General features: G+C 43.3%; 1 protein-coding gene across 5 annotated transcripts in view; it reads left to right on the forward strand.

The window, feature by feature from the left end:
* The window catches only part of robo3 (roundabout, axon guidance receptor, homolog 3 (Drosophila)), a 280,104-nt gene extending 259,040 nt beyond the window's left edge, over positions 1–21,064 (forward strand). For 3 of the 5 annotated variants that reach the window (XM_036937600.1, XM_036937604.1, XM_021623802.2), the window contains 16 exons: positions 2,010–2,176; positions 2,442–2,563; positions 2,764–2,980; positions 5,234–5,358; positions 5,781–5,958; positions 6,400–6,624; positions 7,322–7,361; positions 7,497–7,636; positions 7,982–8,269; positions 11,717–11,867; positions 13,670–13,894; positions 14,213–14,409; positions 15,011–15,127; positions 17,192–17,377; positions 17,777–17,933; positions 20,309–21,064. In XM_036937600.1, the coding sequence (XP_036793495.1) occupies positions 2,010–2,176; positions 2,442–2,563; positions 2,764–2,980; positions 5,234–5,358; positions 5,781–5,958; positions 6,400–6,624; positions 7,322–7,361; positions 7,497–7,636; positions 7,982–8,269; positions 11,717–11,867; positions 13,670–13,894; positions 14,213–14,409; positions 15,011–15,127; positions 17,192–17,377; positions 17,777–17,933; positions 20,309–20,315 (2,542 nt within the window). In that variant the 3' untranslated portion in view covers positions 20,316–21,064. The remainder of the gene's footprint in view (positions 1–2,009; positions 2,177–2,441; positions 2,564–2,763; positions 2,981–5,233; positions 5,359–5,780; positions 5,959–6,399; positions 6,625–7,321; positions 7,362–7,496; positions 7,637–7,981; positions 8,270–11,716; positions 11,868–13,669; positions 13,895–14,212; positions 14,410–15,010; positions 15,128–17,191; positions 17,378–17,776; positions 17,934–20,308) is intronic. The other 2 variants (XM_036937603.1, XM_036937601.1) reach the window with 2 other exon arrangements.
* Positions 21,065–21,537: the final 473 nt, after the last annotated feature.

The raw sequence follows: 21,537 nt of genomic DNA on the forward strand, positions 1-21,537 counted from the left end.
TATGGGTCTCACAGTGGGCTGATAGGACGCAGAGGGATGGAAAGACGAATATAGAGGGATGGAGGAATAAAGGGATGGGGGAAGCAGGTCAGACACAGATAGACAGTGTTACGAGTGCAGTATGGTCTAACAGTGGGCTGATAGGACGCAGAGGGATGGAGGGAGGAGGGGATGAGAAAGCAGGTCCAGACGTGGACGGACTGTGTTACGAGAAAATGCCCCCCCCCTTCCTTGTTCATTTAGGTGGGGACTATCTCATCCTGACTCACTAGCCCCTGCATCACTCTTCTCTCACCTTGCCCCCCGGGCAGTAGTTAGCACTGTGCCGAGTGGCCCAAATTGATTGTTTATAGAGTTGCTGTGGGGACTGAATAGGTTAGTTTAGAATAACATTTCCTTGTCTGAGGTGCTGGGGGTTATTTGGGGGTTGAAGGGTAGGTGTGGCCAGGGGGATAGGGTGTGTGTGTGTGTGTGTGTGTGCGCGCGTGTGCATGCGTGCAGGACAAGGTGGACATAGTATCCTGACATGTTGTTACTGTATGAAGATGGGCAGATTTACCATTGTCCTATCTCCATTCTATAGGACATTCGAGGTGAGGAACACTCGTTTTTTCCCCCATTGGCATGTTTGTGGGGCAAGAGTGTATATTTACGTGTGTATTTGTGTGTTTCCTGTGTGTGTCCCAAGTTTCCCAGCCTCTCCTCGGACAAAGTGACCTTGGATTTATCACTTTTGGGCGGTCCGCTTGAGGAATATTTACGGCTCACACAGCTTTTATCGCTGGCGCCTAATTGCGCAGGTCGGCTATAAAGTCACTCGTCTGCTACAGCAGTCACTGGTCCCGAGGGGGAAATGAAAAAGGAACGGGTTGAGGAAAAGATAAGAAAAAGCGAGTGACGAGGGGTGGAGGAGGGTGTCATGTAACTATGCCAGTAAACAATAAACAAGGTGTGACAGCAAATCTAAAGAAGACCAGGCAGGAGAGGAAAATGCAAACGGAACTGCCTTTATTAGATGCATTGTTCACAAGATTTATCACTTTATTTATTAGAAGGCAAAATACGAATATTTAAGATGACAAATGTTTTTTTTAAACGAACAAAGAAACTTGTCATAAACACACAGCTGGCGTTATTGTTATTTACCAGATGCTCTGACATGGTCTGATGGTGCGTCGTGGCTAAAAACCTGAGTGGGCTAAAAATAGCTCCGTCATCATTTCCTGGATCTGTCACTGGGCTCGGGAACGCAGTGCGTCAAATGAGCATGGGGGATAGCGAAGCATCGCTGAACACAGCACTTAATGACTAAGCAAACAGCTTCAGTCTGGGCTCTGCTATTCTAGTGGCTCCTATCTGATTCTCTGTAAAAAAAAAAGACTGAGGAACAGTTTGTAGTCACTATTGAGTCATGGCAATGTTTGGTAGAATGCTTTGCCAATAACCTTACGAAAGGTTTTACCTAGTCAGTTGCACAACCAAAATGTCTCTTTCGCATTTAACCCAACCCCTCTGAATCAGAGAGTTGCTGCGGGCAGCCTAAACGTCAATCTGTGTCTGAAGTGGCGTACAGCATTTACTGTGAAGCAGCCTCCTCAGTCATCAGGGCTTTCATATTTATTGCACTTGGCGGAGCAGAGCTTTTGTGAAGGAAGTTGTCAAGTTTGTGTTTATTACAGGACGTACCGCCGCCACCTATTGTCAACCAATCATGCCAATGCAGAGATATCATGTCAATGCTTCTGCATGCCTCCGCAATTGTTTCACACACGCCTCTGACCTTTCAGTTACTGGACCAACGCTCTTAACCGCTAGGCTACTTGCAGCTGCGTTGGATTCTCTGTGAAAAGATAGTGATAGTCACTATCGAGTAATATAGGAACAGCTGTCAATAGTATAACATACTCTGTAAAGTATAACATTAAACAATAGCCTTGCACAGTAACTTTACTAAGGTAATTGGAAATTACAAATAACATGACATCTTTGTCTGTGGTGTCTTACTTTAGCCAATCAGCAGGCAGTACATGGCAAACGGTGGCTGACCTGGTCAAGTTGGAGAAACACACGGTCAGTGGTCTCTTCCCCAACACCATCTACCTATTCATCGTCCGAGCGGTCAACGCTTATGGCCTGAGTGACCCCAGCCCCATCTCTGAGCCCGTCCGCACACAAGGTCAGTACCTAGGAGGGACACAACATAATAAATACAAAAAAATAAGTACAGAGTGGTAGTTAGTGTAAAACAAGTGTGGGAAGTCAAAACGTAATTGTTCTCTCATTTTGAAAACTTGCTTCATGAAAGCATGAAGGTCTGAAGGCTTCATGCTTCATATAAAACAATTTAGGGTATGTCAATCAAGTGTGTACGTGAGTTAAGCATCCACTATCGTTTTACTGAGTATTTTGTGTCTTGAAGTTTGTTCATGATGTATTTGCAGATGTAAGTCCCACCGGCCAGGGAGTGGACCACAGGCAGGTCCAGAAAGAGCTGGGAGAGGTGGCCGTTCAGCTTCAGGAGCCCGTCACACTCACTGCCTCCAGTGTTCAAGTATCATGGATGGTGAGTACCCTGACCTGAGTGTTTATATCATCTTTCACAGGATAAAGGCTATTGGTTGGACTCACACTCTATGAATGTTTTATTGGATGTTTTACTGTATACCCATATACAAGGGTAGTAGAACTATATCTCTTATCTATCTATTTGTATCTCTCCCTTTTCTCTAATTGTCTAATTGTCATTTTTCCTCCCCTCCCCAGGTGGACCGTCAGTCCCAATACATTCAGGGTTACCGGATTCTCTACCGGCCCAGGGGTGGCACCTGGCAGCTGCAGGATGTCAAGGCCCCGTCGGAGCGCCTGGCCGTGGTCGCTGATCTGCTCAAAGGCACTGAGTACGAGATCAAGATCCGGCCCTATTTTGACGAGTTCCAGGGCATGGACAGTCGGCTGCTTCTGGTCAGAACACCAGAGGAAGGTAAGCCTGGCTAGAAGCTACTGATACTGACCACTTCAGATGAGACTGACACAAGCCTTGCTGAGACAGAGGCTGTCCTAATATGGACAGCATATACAGTGGGGAGAACAAGAATTTGATACACTGCCGATTTTGCAGGTTTTCCTACTTACAAAGCATGTAGAGGTCTGTAATTCTTATCATAGGTACACTTCAACTGAAAATAACATTGTATGAAAATCCAGAAAATCACATTGTATGATTTTTAAATAATTAATTAGCATTTTATTGCATGACATAAGTATTTGATACATCAGAAAAGCAGAACTTAATATTTGTTACAGAAACCTTTGTTTGCAATTACAGAGATCATACGTTTCCTGTAGTTCTTGACCAGGTTTGCACACACTGCAGCAGGGATTTTGGCCCACTCCTCCATACAGACCTTCTCCAGATCCTTCAGGTTTCGGGGCTGTCGCTGGGCAATACGGACTTTCAGCTCCCTCCAAATATTTTCTATTGGGTTCAGGTCTGGAGACTGGCTAGGCCACTCCAGGACCTTGAGATGCTTCTTACGGAGCCACTCCTTAGTTGCCCAGGCTGTGTGTTTCAGGTCGTTGTCATGCTGAAAGACCCAGCCACGACCCATCTTCAATGCTCTTACTGAGGGAAGGAGGTTGTTGGCCAAGATCTCGCGATAAATGGCCCCATCCATCCTGCCCTCAATACGGTGCAGTCGTCCTGTCCACTTTGCAGAAAAGCATCCCAAAATAATGATGTTTCCAACTCCATGCTTCGCGGTTGGGATGGTGTTCTTGGGGTTGTACTCATCCTTCTTCTTCCTCCAAACACAGCGAGTGGAGTTTAGACCAAAAAGCTCTATTTTTGTCTCATCAGACCACATGACCTTCTCCCATTCCTCCTCTGGATCATCCAGATGGTCATTGGCAAACTTCAGACGGGCCTGGACATGCGCTGGCTTGAGCGTGTGCTGCAGGATTTTAATCCATGACAGTGTAGTGTGTTACTAATGGTTTTCTTTGAGACTGTGGTCCCAGCTCTCTTCAGGTCATTGACCAGGTCCTGCCGTGTAGTTCTGGACTGATCCCTTACCTTCCTCATGATCATTGATGCCCCACGAGGTGAGATCTTGCATGGAGCCCCAGACCGAGGGTGATTAACTGTCATTTTGAACTTCTTCCATTTTCTAATAATTGCGCCAACAGTTGTTGCCTTCTCACCAAGCTGCTTGCCGATTGTCCTGTAGCCCATCCCAGCCTTGTGCAGGTCTACAATGTATCCCTGATGTCCTGACACAGCTCTCTGGTCTTGGCCATTGTGGAGAGGTTGGAGTCTGTTTGAGTGTGTGGACAGGTGTCCTTTATACAGGTAACGAGTTTAAACAGGTGCTATTAATACAGGTAATGAGTGGAGAACAGGAGGGCTTCTTAAAGAAAAACTAACAGGTCTGTGAGAGCCGGAGTTCTTACTGGTTGGTAGGTGATCAAATACTTATGTCATGCAATAAAATGCAAATTAATTACTTAAAAATCATACAATGTGATTTTCTGGATTTTTGTTTTAGATACCGTCTCTCACAGTTGAAGTGTACCAATGATAAAAAAGTACAGACCTCTACATGCTTTGTAAGTAGGAAAACCTGCAAAATCGGCAGTGTATCAAATACTTGTTCTCCCCACTGTACTTAAGATAGCCTATGTCCATAATGGAGGGAATGGTGAGTAACAAGGTTTTAAAATAGTTTTTTTACGATGGAACTTCCAGGTGTAAATAAAGGTTTTGAAAGTGGGGATTGATTGATTGATTGATACACAGTCGTTGCTTTTAAAGAGAATATGCCCTCAGTCAATTTACCCAGCAAAGTAAGGGTGAAATAAAAAGTGGTGAATTGAACCTTTTTAGTATTTATCTTGGAGGGCACAAAGCAGAAACAGTTTGAGGTCTGACTTTTTTTAAAATAGCTAGCTGTTAAGGAGCCTCTAGCAGTCACATCTCTGTGAAGTCAAAAGCAATTCAGTCTCAATTGGATTGCAATTCCCAACACCTGTGTGACCTTCACATCCTGTTATGAAGGCAAATAACTGTTTAGTCCAATAACCACTTCATGGCATTTGATGGCATTTGATGGAGTCTGCCATTTTCATCAAAATCTAATCATATTTTCGCTATCTTACCAAATGCCCCTATTTAATATTTTCTATGTCAACATGGAATTGTTTTTTTCACAACTTGATCTTCCCTCTTTCCCTGCAGTCCCGAGTGCCCCTCCCAAAGCAGTCACCGTGGTTACAGTGAAGCTGAGCAACAGCTCCAGCATTAGTGTCTCCTGGGAGCCTCCCCCCGCCGAGATGCAGAATGGAATCATCCAGGAGTACAAGGTAGGATGACTGAACCAGAAACGACATATCATGATTGGATCAATCCAATGACAACCATCCATATGGGTGGTATTTACTTAGAAATAACATGGTAAAATAAAAAATATAATAATAATAGTTACATAATTACAATGATTTCTTTTGGATTCATTAAAACAAGTCATTGGAAATAAGGAGTAGCTATGAATTGTTTTACATTTTTTAAAGTAAGTACCAGAACGCACACATAGTTCCCAAATATGTTTTTATTTACTAAATAACTAAATACCATGTAAACACCAGCTCAAACAGGACTGGAAAATAAATCGTGTCCATATTAGGACTGCCTCAAAGTCACAACAGGCAATGCTAAAATGGACACTGTAAATTTGACATCTTCCATCTCTTACACCAACTCACCATCCTCCAACCAACAATAACAGGTGTGGTGTGTAGGCAACGACACCCAGACCCGCTACCACATCAACACCACCGTAGATGGCACCTTCCTCTCCACTGTGCTCAAGGGGCTGCTGCCAGGCATTCTGTACCAGGTGGAGGTGGCAGCAGTGACCAGCGCCGGAGTGGGCACCCACAGCCAGCCTGTGTCCATCCTCATTAGTGAGTCCTCGCAGAACCACAAGCTAGCAGAATTAGTCATTTCAGTTCCGGCATATCAAGGATATAGTATAAGATTGAGCGGAACTGTAATAAGGGAAGCAAAAATGACTGAAATTATTGTTAAGTGTAACAGCAGCGTCATATGCATGTGTTAAGCATGCTTAGAGTCTGTGTACAACTTAGAATCAAATGTTGAGGCCAACATTCATGATTCTAACTTTACATACAGTTCTGAGGTGTGAAAGATTAAATGTTTTGCCATTCGTCATTTGGTTTATAACATATACCATTTTGTCATACACAGTACTCAAACCATGCAGTATTACTTGGAAAATGATGTTTATAATACAGTACTTACAAGGCAAAAGTTGTCTGAAAATCGAAATATCTGAAAATCGAAATATCAATCAATCTCCTTACTTACTTGCCGCTCTCCCTCAGAGCTGCCAGCGGAGGCACCTTCAGAGCCCAGCGAGGACAGTGATGAAGGCAGCGTGAGCCTGGCCGAGCAGATCACTGATGTGGTGAAGCAGCCTGCGTTCATCGCTGGGATCGGCGGGGCCTGCTGGGTCATCCTCATGGGTTTCAGTGTGTGGATCTACTGCCGCCGCAAGAAGAGAAAGGAGCTGAGTCACTATACCGCATCGTTCAACTACACGCCTGCAGGTACTTAACACACTTTATTTTATGCACTCTTTATACAACACTTATTGTTACTTAACCACTTATCAAAGAAGCATGTTGTAATATAACCAACCTTACCATATCAAGTATTCTACTGCACTTTACAATAGGCTGCTATTTTAACTTAAAATACTTCAGGATTTTGGCAATGAGGCCCTTTATCTACTTCCCCAGAGTCAGATGAACTTTTGGAACTCTATGTCTCTGTGTCCAGTATGAAGGAAGGTATAGGTTGTTTCCCGAGCTAATGCCTGAACTTCTGTGGGTATCAGTGCAATGGAGCAGAATGTTCTCTTTTCTCTTTTCAAAACTGGTTGAATGGCTATGTTTACCCTGTAGGCACCTGCTACCTACCACAGGTGAGATCAATTACACACAGTGAACGAGAATCACCGGCCTCCAACCAAATTCATTAGAATTCTTCTGAATTCTGAATAATTCAGTCCAGGACATTTTTTATTTTTTTAAACTTTGAAGTGAAGTTTCTTGGTCCTGTGCCGTTATAAATCAATGCACGTGTGAACACCAAAAGCTTTGTTAATTAAAAAATAGTAACGTGCACGGGTGCCAATATATTAGAATGCAACTGTACCATATGACATTATGGCCACCACTCATGCTTTACTGTATTTGACCTTTCCATTCACACCTGAATGCATATTTCCTTTTTTTTCTGCAGTTGGCTTTCCACATGGAGAGGCATCTGGACTCAATGGAAGGTAAGGATCCCTGTTTATGTTATTTCACGGAGACTTTCCCATTCTTATTACTAGTCTTCTTTTAGTAAAGTGATGAGAACCAAGTTGTGGATTGGCATCAGGTATGATCATAGTGTGTGTTTTTATTATGTTTAGGCCTGGCATGCTGGGTGGCAACATGGGCAATTACCCGTGGCTGGCAGACTCATGGCCCACCACCAACCTGGTCCATAGTGGCAAAGAGGCCGTCAACTGCTGCACCTCCAAACATGACACTGCAGAGAGATACTACAATGGTATGAGACACAGCATGATCCTGCTCACAGCGGTCAGTTTGTTTTGTACACATCCAGGGATTATCTCTACAATGCCTTTTGTGTAGTCTCAGGGAGAATTTCAATTGCATACTCCTCGCGTCCTCTCTTCTCTCTCCTCGCCTCCTTGTGAAAACCCATTGGAGAAGACGGTCAGAGGGGAGGGACCTCAGGCTTTCTCATCCAATGGGTTTGAGAAAACAATGCGAGAGGAGAGAGGACATGAGGAGTATGCAATTGAGATTTAGAAATACCATAAATCAAATTACAAAAGATGACCTCTCACTAGAATCTGACCTCTCACCTCTGACCCACCCTCGGCACCAGAAGCGGGCATATCCAACTACCTGAACCAGACAGAGAAGTACAGCACGGGCGATTCCACCGAAGGCCCTATCTACAGCACCATCGACCCCACCGCCGAGGACCTCCGCAGCTTTAACAGCCCCTACTCCTCCACCACGCCCTACGCCAGCACTCCAATCATGCCCTTCACCAACCAGGCACTCCAGGGGTCTCACAGCCCCACAGAGCAAGATGGCGGCCACTGGATCACCCAGCCCGCCGGACCTTCCTCCCAGTACGCCCAACCCGACCGCTGCAGGACGGACAGTGGTAAGACTACGTTTAAGATTGTGTTTCCCATGGTATGATTCAAGTTGGGGCACCAAGAACCCCAAGCAACATTTACAAAAAAAGACCAAGTTAAATATAAAAACTGGAGTCACTTTGACATTTTTGGAGCCATAGAACAGCATTATGGTACCTACTAGCTAGCAACAAGAGACCTACTGTAAATTGGTGTAACACTGATTCATCTGGAGGCGGAAGAAACGCACACCTGGTTAGCATAGTAACATTATATACATTACACACCTGGTTAGCATAGTAACATTATATACATTACACACCTGGTTAGCATAGTAACATTATATACATTACACACCTGGTTAGCATAGTAACATTATATACATTACACACCTGGTTAGCATAGTAACATTATATACATAACACACCTGGTTAGCATAGTAACATTATATACATTACACACCTGGTTAGCATAGTAACAGTATATACATTACACACCTGGTTAGCATAGTAACATTATATACATTACACACCTGGTTAGCATAGTAACATTATATACATTACACACCTGGTTAGCATAGTAACATTATATACATTACACACCTGGTTAGCATAGTAACATTATATACATTACACACCTGGTTAGCATAGTAACATTATATACATTACACACCTGGTTAGCATAGTAACATTATATACAGTGCCTTGCGAAAGTATTCGGCCCCCTTGAACTTTGCGACCTTTTGCCACATTTCAGGCTTCAAACATAAAGATATAAAACTGTATTTTTTTGTGAAGAATCAACAACAAGTGGGACACAATCATGAAGTGGAACGACATTTATTGGATATTTCAAACTTTTTTAACAAATCAAAAACTGAAAAATTGGGCGTGCAAAATTATTCAGCCCCTTTACTTTCAGTGCAGCAAACTCTCTCCAGAAGTTCAGTGAGGATCTCTGAATGATCCAATGTTGACCTAAATGACTAATGATGATAAATACAATCCACCTGTGTGTAATCAAGTCTCTGTATAAATGCACCTGCACTGTGATAGTCTCAGAGGTCCGTTAAAAGCGCAGAGAGCATCATGAAGAACAAGGAACACACCAGGCAGGTCCGAGATACTGTTGTGAAGAAGTTTAAAGCCGGATTTGGATACAAAAAGATTTCCCAAGCTTTAAACATCCCAAGGAGCACTGTGCAAGCGATAATATTGAAATGGAAGGAGTATCAGACCACTGCAAATCTACCAAGACCTGGCCGTCCCTCTAAACTTTCAGCTCATACAAGGAGAAGACTGATCAGAGATGCAGCCAAGAGGCCCATGATCACTCTGGATGAACTGCAGAGATCTACAGCTGAGGTGGGAGACTCTGTCCATAGGACAACAATCAGTCGTATATTGCACAAATCTGGCCTTTATGGAAGAGTGGCAAGAAGAAAGCCATTTCTTAAAGATATCCATAAAAAGTGTTGTTTAAAGTTTGCCACAAGCCACCTGGGAGACACACCAAACATGTGTAAGAAGGTGCTCTGGTCAGATGAAACCAAAATGGAACTTTTTGGCAACAATGCAAAACGTTATGTTTGGCGTAAAAGCAACACAGCTGAACACACCATCCCCACTGTCAAACATGGTGGTGGCAGCATCATGGTTTGGGCCTGCTTTTCTTCAGCAGGGACAGGGAAGATGGTTAAAATTGATGGGAAGATGGATGGAGCCAAATACAGGACCATTCTGGAAGAAAATCTGATGGAGTCTGCAAAAGACCTGAGACTGGGACGGAGATTTGTCTTCCAACAAGACAATGATCCAAAACATAAAGCAAAATCTACAATGGAATGGTTATAAAAATAAACATATCCAGGTGTTAGAATGGCCAAGTCAAAGTCCAGACCTGAATCCAATCGAGAATCTGTGGAAAGAACTGAAAACTGCTGTTCACAAATGCTCTCCATCCAACCTCTCTGAGCTCGAGCTGTTTTGCAAGGAGGAATGGGAAAAAATGTCAGTCTCTCGATGTGCAAAGCTGATAGAGACATACCCCAAGCGACTTACAGCTGTAATCGCAGCAAAAGGTGGCGCTACAAAATATTAACTTAAGGGGGCTGAATAATTTTGCACGCCCAATTTTTCAGTTTTTGATTTGTTAAAAAAGTTTGAAATATCCAATAAATGTCGTTCCACTTCATGATTGTGTCCCACTTGTTGTTGATTCTTCACAAAAAAATACAGTTTTATATCTTTATGTTTGAAGCCTGAAATGTGGCAAAAGGTCGCAAAGTTCAAGGGGGCCGAATACTTGCGCAAGGCACTGTACATTACACACCTGGTCAGCGGAGTAGAACACTTGAAAAAGAAAAGGAGAGCCGCACACTATAGGAGCTCAGATACAATCATTTAAAAACAACGTTTCGACAGCCAAGCTGTCTTCAAATCAAATTGTATTTATCACATGCGCCAAATACAATAGGTGTAGACCTTACAGTGAAATGCTTACTAACAAGCCCTTAACCAACAAAGCGAGGGTATAATGACAAACACTACGGGTCACTAGTTTATATAGAGTTTGAAAGGACACACACAGGTGTCTGTAATCATGGCCGGCTGTGGCTTTATTTCTTTGGTTGATTTACAAATGTTGTACAATGGATATCAAAAGCAATAATCACAAGAATGGCTTCATATCAGACTTTACATTGAGACCAAAGGGAGCAAGGGTCTTTAAATTAAAGATCCAGACGGCCACTCGTTTTCACAATACATTTTAAAGGTCAACCCCCTCTTCTAAGGAGGGTGACGTGTTCGATGCCAATATAGCGAAGGGATGAAATAGTGGTTTGCTTCCAAAAAGTGGGCCGCAACTGGGTACGTAAAGATTTTGCACCTAATGGTGCTACGATGTGCAGAGATTCTTACTTTTAGTTTGCGCTTCGTTTTTTCCCACATAGTTATTTTACCACAAGGACAAGTTATAATAGAAAAATCTGCCTTAGTGGAGTACGTGGTTTTGCTACGCATTGTATATAATGTTACTATGCCTATGTAGCCAAATTGTCCCTATGATTGCATGGAATACTGATTTTTTTTATATGTTCTAATTATATCTGTAACTCAACCAATGAAATAAAGCCACAGCTGGCCATGATTACAGACACCTGTGTGTGTCCTTTCAAACTCTATGTAAATTAGTGACCCGCTGTGTTTGTCATTACACCCTGATGAAGACAGCTTGGCTGTCGAAACGTTGGTTATTACATTTTTGCATCTGAACTCCTTGAGTCTGTGGCTCTTCTTTTCTTTTTCAAGAACACTGATTCATGCCTCCAAAAATGACAAGGGAACCTTTAGTTATGTTTGTGACATACATGTATACCCTTTTCAAGTGTATTAACATGTCTTTAGAGGACCGTAGGACCAAGTTTTCCCACTATACAGAACTAAAACATCTCTTTGTGTGTCTATGTGTAGGTAAACCCAAGCAGAAGTCCATGGGCAAGGCGGTGAAAACCCCCTCTATGAACTGGACTGAAGCCCTGCCAGCGCCCCCCTCCTTTGGGGAGCTGGAGCAGTGTGTGTTGGAGGATTTGCCCATAGATGACCATGAGGACATGGAGCTAGGGTAAGCACACACACACACACACACACACACACACACATATACATAACCATGTACACATGCACACACACACACTTATGCTGCTACCTGGCACAACCGATGAGTACACCGTCTTCTTGCTAACTTGAAGGAAATATTAATTGATTAAGGTATGGTAGATCTCTTATATAACCTCTGAACACTCTTTCTAGGACCTGATGCGTCTCTGCTTGGCACTCAGCATTAAGGAGATAGATTAGGGGTAAGGACCTGCGATAGACTAGTTTCCTGTCCAGAGGGTGTACTTGTAGATCAAGCAGCCTCATGCTACAGAAGCTGGAGCTCGTGCTCCTATGAGCCATTCAGGCTCGTGCAAGGATACTTACTATACTGTCCTATAGACATATGGGCCTCTGACTTCCTCTTTTTCTCCTGGCCCTTGTCTCTGCACTCCCAGTCCCCACTAACACATAGTTCTAGGCCAGGGTTTTGTGTGGAGATTATTTATGTTAGCCTAACGTTGCCTCTCTGCCTGACAGGACAGACTCACCTTTGGTCTCTCTCTCTGTTAACCCCCTGCTAGCTCTGGACCTCAACGCACCTTTTCTTCCAGCTCCCTGATGAACCACATTTCCGTCGCACTGCAAAATGAATACACACCCACACTTTATAAACCACAATATTGTCGGTATTCATGGAGGTTTGGCAAGGGGACCATTCAGTTATCGCTCCTGCCAATCATTACCCCAGTAGGCTAGGCTAGCAACTCAACTGAAGCAGGCATGAGGCTTACGAACTTCTACCTCTAACCATTTCTGAAAGCTACTGTGGATTATATTGGCTCTAGCCAAGACGCTAGCAAGCAGTTAGCAATTTAGCCACTATTCCCAAGTCTCAACCCTATCTCATTCATTGACCCTGTTAGCTAATAACATTAGCCTACTTTAGCCCATTCCCCTTCTCATGTTCTACTCTCCGGGTCACCAGAACAAAATAATCATTCAGCAGTTTTCTCATGCACCACTCCACCTAGCCCCCCTGCAGCTGTTAGCCGTTAGCAGAGATTGGTGATGAACCTCAGTTAATGTCGTTAACCTTTAAGTTAGCCCCTGTGGCTAGCTGAGAGGAACGTTGGTCTTATAACAGCTAGCTAACTCCCTGGCCTTGCCCATTTCCTCCATGGTGTACACGTACGCACACACACACACACATATGACACATACACGCACACACACACACATATGACACACACACACATATGACACATACACACATATGACACACACACACACACACATATGACACACACACACACACATACACACACACCTATGACACATACACACACACATAGCACACCCACACAGGTGCAGGCACAGAGCCCTCTCTCCATACTTACCTCTCTACCAAACACAAGTGTATGAAAGCACCCTTTAAGTGATTCCATGCACACCCTGATCTTGCCAGACATGGCGCTCAGCAGACCCATAGGGAGGCTGTCTAACGGCGCTGTAGATCAATGGAAATCAATACGCTACAGACCAATGTTGTAAGCGTTATGAACTAAAGAGGGAGGGCCACCATTGTGAATGTGTTATGATCGAGTTACCTACTGCTCCATAGCACCAACTGCACAAGCGGTGACTGTTTTATAATGCTCCAGGTAGAAGTTGCCCTTAGGCACAGATCTAGGAACAGTTTATCCTCCCCAATCCATTAAAAGGGATAATGCAAAACGGACAATAGATCAGTGTTCCTAGGGGCCACGGCATCCTACTCTGTTTAAAGTGAACTCATGGAAAAAGTGACCCTCTCCTCCTTCCCAGGTCTGATGAGGAAGAGTGGTGCCCGCCCCTTCCAGACAGGACCTATCTGACCGAGGGTTGTGAGGATGGTCCCGCCCCTCCCCTCAGGGGTGGTGTCTCGTCCCCCACCACTTCCTACAGTCACCAGTCCACTGCTACTCTCACGCCATCGCCCCGAGAGGAGAGCCACCATCCACCCCACAACACAGCACACCTTCACCACCATGACGGGCAGCAGCTAGCACGGTATGACACGACAAATTCTAAAAGTCACATCATGTATGTACAGGTAGACACTGTAGCCATACTAATGGTGATAGCATTGAAGACTCTCTTTTTCAGATGAATAAAATGGTAATAACACAGATTAATAAAGCAATGAATGCTTTGGTATGGTAATTGCCCAATGTCATTAACAACAGATAGCACAATACTTGCACAGTACTTAATATTTGCAGTAGAATATCTCCCTCAAATGAACAAAACAATAGTTCAAATGTGTAACATAATAAAGGTATGTAATTGCTATTGCTAAGCACCCTCTCTTTCTTTGCCATTTTGCAGTAGGTTACCTTGTGGTCCCGTCCCAGTGCCCCGGGCGCCCAGCCCTTCCTTCACCCAGTCCAACCCTAACCTCTCAGCCCAGCAGCACAGTGAGGACACCGAGGGGGGCACACCGCTCCGCAATGGCTCGAATCATTGCCGTGACTTCACTGAGGGGGAAACGCTGAGTGCCGACAATATCAGCTCCTCCACACCTGGTCAGTGATGCTTACCGCTCTGCACAAACTCACACGAGTGAATGCACCACACACAGATGTGCTTTTACACATGGAAAGGGAACAGTGGGCAAACAAACCCATACAGGTGCTGTATCCTAATTGAATCACCTGTTGTTGCAGAAATGTTCCTTCACAGCAGGAAATGCAAACTTGTAGTGTATTCAAGGTTTAAAAAGGCTTCTAAACTGAGCAATTTCCACTTTAAAATATCATACTTGATTTGTCACAAAGAAAATTATATCGACCCGTACAAAAAAATGCTATAATCCAGATAATAATTCACATTTCCTGTTGCTGCAGGATTATTTTCCTGGGTGAGATACTGGGTCAAATTAAGATACACTATCTGTACTTACATGCACGCACACACACATGCACGCGCGCACACACATCATTAACAGAAAATTATTTACATTTATGTTCAGTATGTAATTCTTAATACCTAAACAGGACAAGAGCTGGAATTACATAAGACATTGCAATGTTGTTATTTGCAATGTTGTCCATGTACAGTGCTTCATAGGACCCATAACCCCATGACCTATTAGTCATTTTTTATTTCTCTCTGGCTGACCTACAGTAAGAGCTCTGCCATCCCCAGCAGACAACACACAGGCTCCCCCTGGCCAGAAGTCGCGAGTGAAAAAGAAGACCTCCAAGGGCGGCGCTTACAGAAGAGAGGTGCTGAACCAAGGAGGTTAGTGTTTCAAGTGTAATTAAATAAACGGCTCAGTAGAATAGAAGTATAACACAGGAAGACACAATTTATAGTCCAATATTTACACATGTATTGGGGAAGGGGTGATTGGCAGTCAAGTCTTTCAAATGTGGAGTTATTAACAATCAAAATAAGAGTGTGGTAGCAGCAGTTGTGAGGTGTGTGTAGCATGAATGTACACTTCCGGTCAAAAGTTGTGACACCTACTCATTCAAGGGTTTTTCTTTATTTTTACTATTGTCTACTTTGTAGAATAATAGTGAAAACATCAAAACTGAAATAACACATATGGGATCATGTAGTAACCAAAAAAGTGTTAAACAAATCTAAATGTATTTTAGATTTTAGATTCTTCAAATTATCCACCCTTTGTCTTGATGACAGCTTTGCACACTCTTCGCATTCTCTCAACCAGAAATATGAGGTAGTCACCTGGAATGCATTTAAATTAACAACTGTGCCTTGTTAAAAGTCCATTTCTTTCCTTCTTGAGCCAATCAGTTGTGTTGTGACAAGGTAGGAGTGGTATACAGCAGATATTTGGTAAAGACCAAGTCCATATTATGGCAAGAACAACACAAATAAGCAAAGAGAAACGACAGTCCATCATTACTTTTAAGACATGAAGGTCAGTCAATGCGGAAAATTTCAAACACTTTGAACGTTTCAAGTGCAATCGCAAAAACCATCAAGCGCAATGATGAAACTGGCTCTCATGAAGACCGCTGCAGAGGATAAGTTCATTAGAGTTATCTGCACCTCAGATTGCAGTCACATAACAGACACATCTCAACAACAACTCTTCAGAGGAGACTGCGTGAATCAGGCCTATATGGTTGAATTGCTGCAAAGAAACCACTACTAAAGGACACCAATAAGAATAGACTTGTTTGGGCCAAGAAACACGAGTAATGGACATTAGACCGGTGGAAATCTGAACTTTGGTTTGAGTCCAAATTTGAGATTTTTGGTTCCAACCACTGTGTTTTTGTGACACACAGAATAGGTGAACGGATTATCTCTGCATGTGTGGTTCCCACCATGAAGCATGGAGGAGGTGTGGGGGTGCTTTGCTGGTGACACTGTCTGTGATTTATTTAGAATTCAAGGCACACTTAACCAGCTTGGCTAACACAGCATTCTGCAGCGATACACCATCCCATCTGGTTTGCACTTAGTGGGACCATCATTTGTTTTTCAACAGGACAATGGCCCAAAACACACCTCCAGGCTGTGTAAGAGCTATTTGACCAAGTAGGAGAGTTATGGAGTGCTGCATCAGATGACCTGGCCTCCACAATCACCCAACCTCAACCCAATTAAGATGGTTTGTGATGAGTTGGACCGCAGAGCAAAGGAAAAGGAGCCAACAAGTGCTCAGCATATGTGGGAACTCTTTCAAGACTGTTAGAAAAGCATTCCTCATGAAGCTGGTTGAGAGAATCCCAAGAGTGTGCAAAGCTGTCATCAAGGCAAAAGGTGGCTACTTTGAAGAATCTAAAATCTAAAATATGTTTTGATTTGTTTAACACTTTTTTGGTTGCTACATGATTCCATATGTGTTATTTCATAGTTTTCATGTCTTCACTATTATTCTACAATGTAGAAAATAGTAAAAAATAAAGAAAAACCCTTGAATGAGTAGGTGTGTCCAAACTTTTGACTGGTACTGTATATGTGTGTGTGTATGTCTGTGTGGGTGTGTGCATGAATGAGTGCATGTTTGCTACGGTGCAGTGGTCAGTCCAGTTTAGTGTTCAGCAGTCTGATGGTTTGTAGATAGAACGGTCTGGTATCAGACCTCATGCTCCGATACCATCTGCCCCACGGTAAGGGAGTGAACATCTCATAGTTGGGATGTGTGTGCATATGTGTTTGGACGAATGAACAAACAAATCAATGAATGTGTGTTGGGCATGAGCATGTCTCTGTGTGCGTAAAGCCTACATTATGTATGTTTGCCTATATGCTTATACAGTATGTACTGTTCTTCCATTGCAGTGTAACCCTAACCCTGTTGTCCTTGTCTGTCTTCTCCTCCAGACCTCCCCCCTCCACCAGAGCCACCTCCAGAGAACGGAGCAGTTCGGGGCCCAGCAGGGACTGTAGAATGTGGCAACACGTCCCTGGACAGAGAGGGGGCGCCCGGGACCTTGTCCTCCATGGAGAGGAAAGAAGGAGAGCGGAGCACTCCCAACAGGAAGGGATCGGGACAGCGACGCCAAGACGGTGAGTGGTGCAGATACTGAAGTGTGGTGTTCACACACATGCTCAGTCTCATATTCACAACACACACACAAGCACAGCCAGAGCCTTTGCAGTAGCCTATTAGTACTCGCACCCAAACACAGTCCCTCATTCACCTGGAAAATACTCATTCACACAAATAATAATAATACATAAATCAATCATGCTCATGAACACGTTCTCTCACACACACTAACATGTGAATACATTTCAATTCACAAATCCATCCATTCAAAACTCACGACTTAGTACTCCCTCCATCCTACAAGATCCTCTTATCAGTAGAACATAGCCATTTCTCTTACTCTCCATTTCTAACATGTACATCTCTGATCCCTGACCCTAACTCTCCCCTCTCACCCAATCCCATCTCCTCCACAGATGAGGACCTGATCTCATATGGCAAACCCAGCTACCTGGCGGGGCGGGGGGGTCATATGTCCAGCAACTGCTCCACCACAGGAAGCTCCTCATCGCGGGGCTCCACAGGGTCACGAGGGGGTCACTGCCCGGGCAGGAAATGCAACGAGGAGCGGAGGTGATACAAGGTTTCTCTGGTTCTTTGCAGCCACAATATCTGCTGGTTTTCTCTTCTCTGGCATTTAGTTGAGCTATTCATATCAGGGGGGCAAGAAGAGACACTACGGTTGTGGTAATAGTGGTAATAGTGGTAATAGAAGGGGACCATGGTGGGTTCTAGTTCTTGGGAGCTACAATGTCTACTGGTGTTCAGGGGTTATTTGGGGGCTGAGAAGAGATATACTACAGATGATGTGACCTAGGGTAATGTCATGTTTTGTGTTTTAGCTAAGACTGGGATAGGCAACTCTTTAAAAAAAAAATAGTTTAGCTTTAATATTGTACATAGATTGTGGTTTCTGTCAATGTAATTGCCCGCATAATTTCCAATCCCCCATATATATATTTTTTAAATGTATTTCCTTTATTATTGTCCCCTAACCCTATCATCCCTCAACTAATTGGAGTAAATGAATGGACAACAACACTTAGGCTTCTACTTCCAGCTTATACATACTATAGGCAACTCTTTGCCCACTGGTCTCTTTTAAAAAGTTCACCAGTTAATGAGTGTCAGCTCAAGATCTTTCCCTGCAGCCACTGTATCTCACAAGGCCAAAAATGTTGCAGCCTTCGTAGACCATGTACTACGAAAATATATACATCAATTCATTCAAGTGTGCCCCTTTACCATGCGCTGGTCTTTGTCAATAAAACAAAGTACAGATCAGCATCCAGCAAATGTATTCCGTTTCTGTACACAGTTCAGAGCATAGATAATATAACAGTTAAATTGTTTATGGTTCAGTGCTCGTTTTATACGTGTGTAAATAATCATTCACTAGCATGGAAATGCTGACATGAGGGATAACTGAGCAAAACGACAAGCCCTGTCATGCTTATAGATATCTACTATTGCTGACAAATACTATATTTCGCTCTATAAAACACACACTCACAAATGATTTCTCTCGCCATAAAAAAATATGCATGCACGCACACACACAGAACACAAAATCCCCTGCACAGTGTGGGATAATGTCAAACTCAGCCCCCCCCCACCCCACTCTCCCTCTGTAGTGCACTGAGGGTACAACTTCTTTGTGGGATCGCTGCTTTAAGTGCACTCTGCGCAGGCTCCCTAGTGAGGGGGTAGAAGGCCTTTTAAGTGGGTACAAGCTGTGTAGTATGTCCCTCGGGCTAAAAAAAGACTAGAAAAGAAACAACCACAACAACATTTTGACATCTTTTCAAAAATGACTTTAGTAGTCAAACTACTGTATAACCACTTACTGGTACATTGCATTTGCTCTGTGTGCCCATGGTGATTCCCAGTGGTAACTTACACTGTTCTACTAGCTTTCAACTGCCACTGTTGCGACCATTGTACCTCGATCTAAACAGAAAATTGGTAATATTGTAGTATTAAGTATCTTAATGTATGCCTAATATAAAATATACAGCATCTACCAACCTATCACCATGTCTAGCTTTGTCATTCATTCAGCTGGGCTATGCTCAGTAGAGCTTCAGCCAATTTGTACTAGATGACCTCGTTTATTAGGTGCAGAATTGGCTCTGTCGGTCCAGACACTGTCCTACAGATCTGCTGGTTCTCAGGCGATCGGTGACCCAACGATAGGTCGTTCCCCTTTGACCTGCACCCCCTGTGGACGACCCAGGAACTCACTCTGATGTCCCCCTCATCTCCACTTCCCTTCGTGCTCCACCAGGAACATTAAAGCCAGGGCCTTACAATAGACAGGCTGTGTGTTTCACTGGGGAGACAGTTTCGTGTTACCCCTCTCCTGTCACGGTGCTGAGCGTTATCTTTCCACTTGGACAGAGCGGGTGAATGGGGGGCTTTGTTTGAATGGGGGCGTAGGGGCAAGGGTCTTTACTTTCTTTTTGTGTTTTGTGTGACTCCTTCAGATCTTGACTTCCTTGTTTAACAGCCAATCCCTCAAATGATTAGTCAAGTAGTCTATGAAGGACGAACAAGAGCTGCTCCCATAGGGCGGTTGACCAGCGTTTTGGGTTACAGTGAGATAGAATGTTTCTAAAAACCCTCTTCAGCTCTATGGTTATTAGTACAAATTTGGGTTTTATTCCAACATTTTATAGTTTATAATTTAGCCACCTGGGTTGTTAAGCTCCTCTGATTTAGTTGTATGGCTGGTTTCCGTTTTGAAAATGAATTGACAAATCAAATGCATTTTGTTGTATTTAAATCAAGTGATGTAGACGACCTTTGTGATTTATGAGAATCATCCTCAACACATGCTTTGTTAGAGCTCCTACCTGTTATGTGCAGATAATAAACAAGCCTTGGCTTTCTGCTTTTTGTTGCTTTTTTTCACATCGTTTTCTGACACGTTTGTCTGTCTTTTTCAGGAAATGAGATAAGCGGAGACAGGAACATTCTCACGTAGAAACAAAACACGTTCCTTTGATGCCTCCCATTTTCTTTTTTTTCTATCGACGGAAACAGCTACAAAATAAAGAATATGATCACATTCTAAGGAACAATGGAAGAAGAACGGACTTTCATTCTTTTTTTTGCTATTATTATGATTATTTATGACTTTTGGGCACATCCCGCATTCATTTGTAAATAGCCATCTCTGTACTGTTTTTACGTGGGTTCTGGATACAGGGATAGAAAAAGTATATTGTATTTATAATGAAAAAAAGGTCCATTATTATAAACCGTTAATGTCTTGAATGTGCCAACCTCTTTTTGTAGAAATGGATACCGTTTCGAGAAGCATAAAGGCTATTGCACTTGTTGTGGCGGAGAAACAACAAAAAATATGGAGCACAATGTGTGTTGTCAGGCAGCCGGCCGGACAGATAAAACTGCAGGGGTTCGTCGTCCTCTCAGGACGCCTCTGCCTGTCTTCTCTGTCGTCTTTGGATCCCTATCGCCTGTCGTCCGATGAGAATGTTGTTCTTTTCTACGTTAGATTTTTTTTTTTTTTACAGAGAAAGCTTGTTGTGAAAAGATTGTAACCGTCACTTTTTGAGTGTTGCTGCAATTGTGCGATGACTTGCGTATTCTGTTAAAAAAAGACCTGTTCTGTCGACTAACTTTTTGGTAGTCTTGTTGTTTTGTAAAAATACAATAAAATACATTTGTTGAACAATAAATACACTTTTTTACTTTACAGGGTGACTGCACTTCCTGATTTGGCCTCGTTTTGAAGATTGCGCATTAAGAATTGCTAGCAGCCAGGACTGAAGGAAAATGAGTATTGTCTTTGGGGGTGTGGTGTGACGTGGGTGGTTTGATGTGGGTGTGCTATGTCAGAGAGGAAGAGGTGAAGCGAGTGGGAGAACTGCTCCCCAAATCTGCTGTCTTCTCCAGCAGATTGGTTAACAAAAAAATGAGTGACTTATTTGCTATGTGTGGCTTATTTGACTGAATGTAAGTTTCGTAGTACTTAGGTTGTTACGAGTACTGATATATGTAGGACACGTGACATCCCGGCAACTTTGAGAAAATACACTTCATATCGGAGTTGTACCTGTTGTTCACACCCATATCTGCCCTCTCATTGGCTAGAATGGTCCCACCTGATCTTGCCTTCTCCCCACTGCCTTCCATTTTTTAAGACATTTGT

Source organism: Oncorhynchus mykiss, chromosome 12 (genome assembly GCF_013265735.2).
Source record: "Oncorhynchus mykiss isolate Arlee chromosome 12, USDA_OmykA_1.1, whole genome shotgun sequence".
Taxonomy (NCBI): domain Eukaryota; kingdom Metazoa; phylum Chordata; class Actinopteri; order Salmoniformes; family Salmonidae; genus Oncorhynchus; species Oncorhynchus mykiss.